The sequence below is a fragment of the Argopecten irradians genome, unplaced genomic scaffold (assembly GCF_041381155.1).
Source record: "Argopecten irradians isolate NY unplaced genomic scaffold, Ai_NY scaffold_0882, whole genome shotgun sequence".
NCBI classification, from domain to species: domain Eukaryota; kingdom Metazoa; phylum Mollusca; class Bivalvia; order Pectinida; family Pectinidae; genus Argopecten; species Argopecten irradians.
The window spans coordinates 15,599-25,085 of NW_027188349.1; the positions used below are offsets into that span (position 1 = coordinate 15,599).

A 9,487-nucleotide genomic window follows, 5' to 3' on the forward strand; every position below is an offset into this window, starting at 1 on the left:
TCCACTTTCCCCCTCCGCGATAGTTACCAACCAAAACTTGCTGGCCGGTCTTAAACTGGCGTACTTTAGACCCACAATGAGAAGATATCTTCATTCGTTCCTGTCCCTTTCTGAACTCATTTGTTTGAGACAGTCTAATCGAGTCCTCAGACTTCTACCTTACAGTAATTTTGCCTGTTGAAGCATGTGGTGTGGTTCTGTATTTGAGTCAGTTGTTACTAAGTTTATGTTGGAAGGATCGGTTGTCTCCCTTGGCTTGTTTCATAGTATGTTTAAAGGACTGTACGAAACATTCGGCAAGTCGGTTTGTCCGGGGTGGTACGGTGCTGAAGTAGTGTGTTGAATGCCGTTTTGTGTCAGAAAATGGTTTAATTCCCTCACATACAAATTGTGGCCCGTTGTCCGAGATAATCTGTCGTGGCATACCTTGTTGAGAGAATAAGATTAGTAATTTCTCAATAGTGTGTGGTGGCTGTTGTAGAATTCATTGGGTAGACCTCAGGCCATTTACTGTGAGCATCAACAATGTTGAGAAACATACTGTTGAGAAACGGCCCGGCAAAGTCAATATGGAGCCTATCCCAAGGGGTGCTTGGTCACTCCCAGGGATGAACTGGTGCGGGCTCGTATTATTCGTAGCTTGACATCCAGACCAGGACTTACATATGTTTCTCTATGTCCGAATCGATGTTTGGCCACCACACATAACTCCGAGCAATGAATTTCATCCTGACTACGCCCTCATGTCCATCATGAATTTCCTGTATTACTCTTGTTTGTAGCGTGTTAGGGACGATAACTCGGTTACCCCGTAGCAATACATTTTGATGTACATTCAGTTCTGTAGTGCGGTTACGAAAGGGTTTGTACACATAGTCACATGGAAATTTTGTACTTCCTTGTAGAACAGCCGCCAATACTTTCGACAGTACTGGATCTCGCATTGTTTCCTTGCGTAATTGTGTGTCCGACACAGGTAACTGTTCTGTGAGGTACAGAACAAAGATGAGGTGTCTGTATAGTCACCTTGAGTCTTTAAAGGAAGTCTGATGAGTCCATCAGCATTTGCGTGATTATGAGTGTTCCTATACTCAATGCTGTAGGTGTGTTCAAAGAGAAACATGGCATACCTTTGTAATCTTGCTGCGGTTATGGTTGGTATCGACTTGTTTGGATGTAATATGCTGACCAGTGGCTTGTGATCTGTCACTAAAGTAAAATGACGACCACCGTAGAGATAGGTGTTGAACTTTTGTACACCCAACAGAGACCCAATGCCTTCTTGTCGATCTGTGAATATCCCGTCTCAGCCTTTGTCAGTGATCGTGAAGCGAATGCCACAGGTCGCTCTGTTCCATCCTCTGTGATATGGGAAAGTAGACTCCCCAATCCATGAGGTGAGGCGTCGCATGCTAGCTTTACTGGAAGCTTAGGGTTATAATGACAGAGAACTTGTTCTGACGTGATAAGTTCTTTTACCTTTTGAAAAGATTGATCACACTCGTCTGTCCAGCACCATGTGTTGTCATGCTGTAGTAGTTGATTCAGTGGTGCCTCCACAGTTGCTAGGTTAGGAAGGAATCGGCGGTAATAGTTTACCAATCCCAAAAATGAACGCAGCTGTGTCATATTCTCATGTCTAGGGGATTTCACGACTGCCTCGACTTTATCTGGAGATTTGTGATGAAGTCCGTCACCATCAGTGACATGACCACAATAGGTGATCTTGTCATTAAAGAAATGACATTTTATCAAGTTTGCTGTAAGGCTGTAGCTCTCCAGCCGATCGAGTACTGTGTTGATGTTTTGTAAGTGCTCTTTATCAGTTTTCCCACTAATAATCATGTCATCCAATATGCATGAAGTAATTGGAATGTTCTGTAGAACCTGATCCATGGCCTGTTGCCATATAGCCGGAGCAGATGAAACTCCAAATGGTAATCTGTTCTACCTTGTGAGTATTTATGGTAAGCATTTCCTTTGAACCTTCCTCCATTTCTATCTGGTTGTATGCATTTGTTAAATCAATCTTTGTAAATTTCTTACCTCCAGCCAGAGATGAAAAGATATCCTCTATCTTCGGTAGAGGATAATGCTCTACCGTCATCACTGGATTGATTGTGACCTTATACTCACCGCACACGCGCACTTGTCCAGACTTCTTTAAGGCAGGAACAATATGAGATGCCCAGTCACCGTGCTGTACAGGACTAATGATGCCACTATCCTGTAGTCTTTGTAGTTCAGCTTCTAACTTTGGATTTAATGAATAGGGTACGGTAGAGCTTTGTGAAATTTAGGCTGTGCGTTCTCCTCCAAGGACAGCTGTAGTTCCTTCTCTGTATGTGAAGTGTTTATATCCTGTTGTTTTGAAGCCTTCAAATTCTTAATTTCTCTCCAATCGAGCTTGAAATGTTGAAACCAGTCCCTTCCGAAAAGTGCTGGTCCCTTAAAATTCTGTCGTACTACTAGTACTCTAATTCAGCAGTTTGGTCATTGATGCTGAACGGTATCCTCAAAGCCCCCACAGGTATTATTTGTTCCCGGAGCACGTCCGTAGTTTTATTGTACTACGCTGGAGAGGCCTGCTGCTGAAATGTTGTTTAATAGGTCACCTCGGGTAAGATGGATACTGAAGACCCTGTATCTAGTTCCATATGGAATAGTGCTGCCACCTATGTTAGGTTCAATATGATAGGGTTGACAGTGGTTTACATTGTTAATTGTGTCCATTTGGAACATGGGTTCAAATGTATCATATCCCTCCTCCCCAGGACCTCCATCTACATACCTCACCGTTTTTTCCATGTCCAGATTTCTTCTTACACATACATGCAGCAACAATATGTCCCTTTTAGACCAGTCAATCTTGCCATAAAAATAGCTGAACCTCAAACGAATTGCAACAGAAGCAACTTTGCATTTTTCTTACTCCTTGATATGTAGTTAATGATGTATTAAAATTCCAAAATAATCCCAAAAGGGAAAAATTGAAAAATATCAGCTTTTCTAAGACCTATATAGCGCCTCGCAGACAAGAACTGTAGATAAAGGGGTAGGGGTAATAAAATTATTCTTTCTTGGAAAGTATTTATATTTCTACAGTATATACAACTTGCAATATTACAAGAAAGATAGATTAAACTTTGTTATGATATTTGTTTGTGTAAAAATCATTCTATTACTGAAGGTCAAATAAAGGTCAAAACTGACGAGGTTGGTGAAAAAATGATGAAAAACCAGCAGTGTTTTCAGATTTACTCTCTAGTAGGTTTATAATGCATTATAATCACTTATACCATTTTCATCTTTGCACAAAGTTAAAATAAATTAATACAAACTACAAAATACAACCTTGGCAACTATATAATGTCCCATTACATTGTTAGCTCGCCTCTCAGAGCTTACGGAATCACTATGGTGTTAGTGTCGGCGTTGGAAATCTCATGTTAAGTTTTGGTTTGTGTGTTGTAATATGTACTGCTATTCTTAACAACTGACATTTATTTCTACAATATTCTTGGATTAAAATTGTTGTGATGTGATAAGTATGGACAATCATTTTAAGAAGGACAATGCTAGATTTGGAAAATTTCAAGAGGCCCGATTGGCCGAAGTAAGCAGGTTAAGGTTTTGGTGCAATGGTGTTGAAATACTGTCATCTGTCACGACTGACATTTATTTCTGCAATAATTTTGGTTTATAATAGCGTAGAGAGTTGCTTCATATGCGTACAATCACGGACTCGAAAAGGAGAGAACACTATGGCTGGAGCATTTTGATAAATTTCAAAAAAGCTCAGATGGAACCAAAGAAGTACAAAATTAACTACTCGAGCTATGCTATCAAACAGTTTATTCTACGAGGTCAATAGTGATCTTCTTTGTAAGAATAGGGTAGACTAACCGATCTCAAGGTTGTATCTTTCCCAGTCTTTCGCCCACATGGACTTACGTGATACATACTCGTGTGTATAGATCATTAGGTAACACTATGATACTATGTAATTGACTCTCAATTGGACGTGATAAACTTAAATCACATTAAACAATGAACATACAACTACAGACATAATCTTATTTATTAATTACGCATATCCCACCGGTAATTATAAACAGCTATACAAAGTTTACACAAGCTTGTGGACAAAAAAAACCTATTTTGATTACATGAAATGGGTTCACATGTTTACAGTTGGTCGTATTAAGTCCCTGCTTGTTCTGCTGATTGGAGTTACCTCCTTTCCCCGACGTTGTGTATTGGGACCTTTATAATTTATTTACACATGTCTTTATCGAAGCGTTATTTTAGATCTGCTCGAGTGCATCACAGGACTGGATGTTATTCCATTAGCGGACAAGCATGTTTGTCACAGCCTTTCCTTAAATAAGGCTACTGTTCTCTGCAAAGTGAGAACTCGCCGTATGATATTGTTTTTCTTTATGTGATACCCACAATGCACCAAAACGATTCGCGCAGGGCAATCTCTGAACGGCTTGTGCGCGATAAGGTGGTTTCAATCAATATAAAACCAAGATATCTCATCACACAAATATTCATCAGGCAGCGCTGTTCTGGGAGCACCATAGGTTGTTTAAAAAAGCCAGTAAGAATTTTCTGCACCAAATACTGGTTGAGAAAACGACGCCACTTATAATCATCACCGATACAATGTTTTTCTATGCTGTGTGCAAAATATGCGAGTTCAGTCCCGTTCAACATATGTCTTTTTCCAATAACTCGATTGAGTCATCAAATTGTCCCGATTCATACCAATAGGATCGTAGTGTGGACGTATGTTGAGTGCGTTATCACCCCATTGACGTTAGATAGTGTACCATATAATCTTCGTCGCCACAGCAAACTGTGTATACGCTCTGGTGGATGTTGACCAAACATTAAACAACACGTTGAGGATACGTCCATTATAGAGACTAACTTTAATGACCTAACAGACAGACAGGTTGTAATGCATTACGCAGCGGCAACCGTAACATATTGATGACTGGAAAATAACTCTATCAAATCCGGATCATAGCAAAATCAATAACAAAACGACAGTGTAATGTAATAAATCAGTAAGCTTTCATACGTCAAGACAGTATAACTTATACGAGAGAGATTACAGTTCCCGAATTTAATCAAACACTAACCGCATACGGTTGTATCTGATAAAAATAAAATATGTCAAAAGAGCGACCCAATATCAATGGGGCATACAATTTCATCTGTAACATCACACCACAAAGCAAAATATGAGGCATAAAAAATGTTACTGTCTACTTCAATCCTATAATAGAAAATCAATATAAACACATAGAAATATTGACAAATATACCACAACATTTGTTAAAACATTTTGAGTGAAAGGTTTGCCAATTCGCAATCCGTTGATCAATACGATTAATCCAGGTATATACATGTATTCTCTCATTACACATAACCGAGCCACTAAGTCCACGCACGTTAAACAAAATTGCAATAACATAACCACTGTCGGAAGTTCTGGTGTAAATTTAAACTATTTAGACAGAGAGTAATGCAACTAATAATGTTAAACACAGTACTGAGTAAGGAGCGTATTCTGAGGTTGTTCTAGAAACAAGAAGTCTTTACTTCACTTGGCAAGTGGCAAGGTGGTTTCGGGTAACCTCTCCTTGGTTACCGTCGTAGTGACATGTTTTACATCAGACAAGTTTTTTTTCTGGCTACAGTTCGCGAAAAACACCACTTATATTAGCATTTGTAGTGGTCTGATATAATCTCGGAAACACGTGCACCAAATACCACGTATCTAATCTAAACATCTCTAAATTGACATATACAACAGACGACCAATCTCTAGTCTCTAGTTCAAATCTCCATTATTTTCTTCACTTCTCGCTTTTAGGGGGGGTACCCAATAACGTTCCGGTGGTCATTACCCACACTACAGGTGACACACATATTATCCAATTTCTAAATGTCAATTGGTTACTTTAAATAAAAAAGGTATCTACAGTTTCAGAAACGCTAATAAAATCATTTAAAAATGCAAGTCCTTAATACTGCATCACAGCAATTTCGAAATCTGACTATTATTTTTCACCGGGGAGGGAGACCCTCGGGTGGCCCTTCAAACACGTAAACTCGTCTGCGCCTTCGGGCTCTTCAACCCAACTTATCAATATGACTATCCGAACCAACTCCATTCTTCGACCGCAATTCTAAATCGTATTATCTTTCACCGGGAGTGATACCTTTTAGTGGATCGCCCTCAAACAACCACGATACATATAAATCATTTTGGTGAGCTCGCTAAATCAAGCTAATGTATTGTTAAAAACCTCATCTTAGCCATTTCTAATATCGAGTAATGCGTTTTATCTCGCATGGCAAATTGTCGTCATTCGATTTAATTTCAATTTAGCGACGGCCACCTGTACAATAAATGTGTAGCTCGGTTTCCACCTTCTTAATGATACACGTCGAATATGTAACTATACGGACATCTGTAATTAAAGGCGATGCCGTCACACTCTAAACGACTACTTCAATTCCATCCCAACAATGATTGAGATCTATATGATAAATAGTTAAAACATTATTAAACCAACCATCTCTCTAACGCGACAGCGACCACAAAATTCTTTCCATCCCCGATGCTCGCACATAAAACACATCTTTACAACCGACCAGAATTTCGATCGTTTCCCAAAACGCCCTTCATCCTGGTCGCCGGTTCTGATACAGTCTTAGAAGGTAGACGCACATTAAGAACCAAAGACATGTTAAATGTTACCAAAAAGATGGTGTGAAACCACACTAAGCCTGGTAACAGAACGCCAAGTTTAAATTTAATGCCTCACAGGAGTAATTGGTAATCGATACTGGTTCTTTTCACACCTTCTTATATACCTGTCAAGACCCGGGGAGAGAGGGGGGCCCTAAATTGTAATGGGTTCAAAAGCTCAATGTCTGTTCCTCTATATCCAGTATTGAAAGGATATTACGCGTTTAATCATAATAAAATGATTTGGAACAACAACATGATTAGACAACCAAGTAATATTAGAGAACAAAATCTCGTAGTGACTGAGTACAATTCTTATGCTTATGTACTTATACTGGCACTAACGGTTACCTAGATAATCGCGTCTGAGATCCGTGGACCTACTCCGTAGCGATGTGTACTTCTTGTATATACTTCACCAGGACGCCGAGGGTAACAGTTGAGGAATAAAACATAGAACTCTAGCATGAACCTGCGCATCCCCCCCCCGCACAATCTTAACGAACACTATGTTTTTTCTCTGAAGCCTTAATGACCTCACTGATATACGAAATCGAGAGGTAACATTGTATAAAATTGGGCATGAACTTCCGCGTAGTCTTTTAATGACGTCATCAAGATGGCCGCCATCTCGAATTTCACTAAAGATTGAAAAATAGTCATAACATTGACATTTTTTCAACCGAAGAAGACAAATGAGGCATCAAAATGACCACAATAGAACACCAAATACATATCAGGACCATAATAATCCAATATATGTAGTAATTTCTACGCAGGAAATTGAAAAAAATCGGATTTTAAGCTCAAAAATGGTAATTTTTTTAGCAAATTTTTTCATATTTGGCTTGACACAGCAAAAAATGTTTGCCAACAGCAAACTATTATTTCTTCTCAGTTATTTGACCTCTTATCAATCAGTAAAAACAACACCAACCGAAAAAAAAAACCAATGTTAACATTGTATATAGCTCCGGTTATGACGTCATCAAGATATCCACTAACACAAGAAAAAAACATCCATTTCCATTTAACATTTTATACAACCGAAGTAGAACAAATAAGGTATCAAAAATTGATTCAAAAGAGAACAAACAAATACTATATCTGGACAACATACGATTCAATTATATGGTTTTCTATTATAATGATTCTAGGATCAGGTTAAATGAAAAAAAATCGCGGATTTTTTAGATTAGCTCAAATAATTGCATAATTTTTATTTTATATGCAAATTACTGTTAGTTATATCATATTTGGGCGTTGACGGCCGGGCACAACATATTAGCCTAACCGAATCAAACTACTTAAATTCGCGTACAAACGTTTTTTTGAGCCTCTATCATCACTCATTAAAACATATAACAATATATATAGATAGACTGACAATAGAATTATTCTTATATACAATCCGATTAAAGTGTTACAAAACACTCTATTTTTTACATTTCCTGCGATAGAGAAATAGCTACATATAATTGGATTATATGGTCCTGATATATATGTATTTGTTGTTCTATTGTGGTCATTTGATGCCTCATTTGTCTTCTTCGGTTGAAAAATGTCAATGACTTTTTTTCAATCTTTAGTATAAAATTCGAGATGGCGGCCATCTTGATGACGTCATAACCAGAAGTTCATCCCAGTTTATACAATGTTACCTCTCGATTTCGTTATCAGTGGGTCATAAGGCTTCAGAAAAACATTGGTTCGTTAAGTTGTGGGGGGGGGGATGCACGTGGACCCCTCCCCCCCCCCCTAAATCCCGGACTAAAAGATACTGTTTCCCAACCATGAAACAGAAGGAAAATGAGACAATCGATCAGTTTACGACACGACTTAGGCAAAAAGTGAAACCATGTAAATTTGACAAACCGGATGAACAAATTCGTGATGCAGTCATTGAGAAATGTAAGTCAAATAAATTACGCACAAAACTACTGGAAAAAAGGTCATGATTTAACACTCGATCAGTTAAGAACGATGGCTAGTACGAGGGAGTTATCCGTCAAGCAGGCCAACTCTATGGAAGCTTAGGAGGGGCCGGTGAGTTAAGTAGATCATGTACATCATAAAAACTTTACATCCTAATCACAACAGATGTTTTGTTGTGGCAAGGCAGGTCGCCTGAGAATGTCTAGGAACAAAAGAAAGCGACAAGAACTACAGATCTGGTCCAAATACTCGAGGTCACAGTCGTGCTCGTGGTCGTAGTCATGTGAGGACAGTCCATGCTTGTTAGGTCGCGATGGGCACTATCAAACTGGATTGGAAAGAAATTTTGAGATTGACATCTGAGAAACCTGTCAGTGATAAGGCGTTGAGTGATATTCTCGACAAACATTCCACAGTGTTTGAACAAAGCTTAAGGTAAAGTCAAAGGGGCGAAAGCGAAAATCTATGTAAACGAGAATGAGGTTCCGATTTACTTCAAAGCACGCCCCGTGGCGTATGCGCTCAGAGATAAAATTGAGAAGGAACTTGAACGGTTGGGAAATGAAGGTACTATTGAATCAGTCGTATTCAGCGATTAGGCAACACCCATTGTTCCGATAGTGGAAAATGATAACGTAACATTAGAATTTGTGGAGACTACAAGTTCCTAAAAACTTCTATACGCAACACTTGGGGGAAGTACAGAGTTTACAAAGCTTGATCTCCGTCAAGCCTATCAGCAATTGGAACTGGACGAGGACTGTAAAAAAAGTACACTAC

General features: G+C 38.9%; 1 protein-coding gene across 1 annotated transcript; it reads right to left on the bottom strand.

Annotated features, from left to right (window-relative positions):
• Nucleotides 1–1,209: 1,209 nt before the first annotated feature.
• LOC138313749 (uncharacterized) lies at nucleotides 1,210–1,845 on the bottom strand. The gene has a single exon (XM_069254056.1). It carries the CDS (start codon nucleotides 1,843–1,845, stop codon nucleotides 1,210–1,212), a length of 636 nt encoding a protein of 211 aa, XP_069110157.1.
• Nucleotides 1,846–9,487: the final 7,642 nt, after the last annotated feature.

Coding starts and splice junctions, on each gene's coding strand:
- LOC138313749 (XM_069254056.1), bottom strand. CDS start 1,845: ATGATTATTAGTGGGAAAACTGATAAAGAGCACTTACAAAACATCAAC.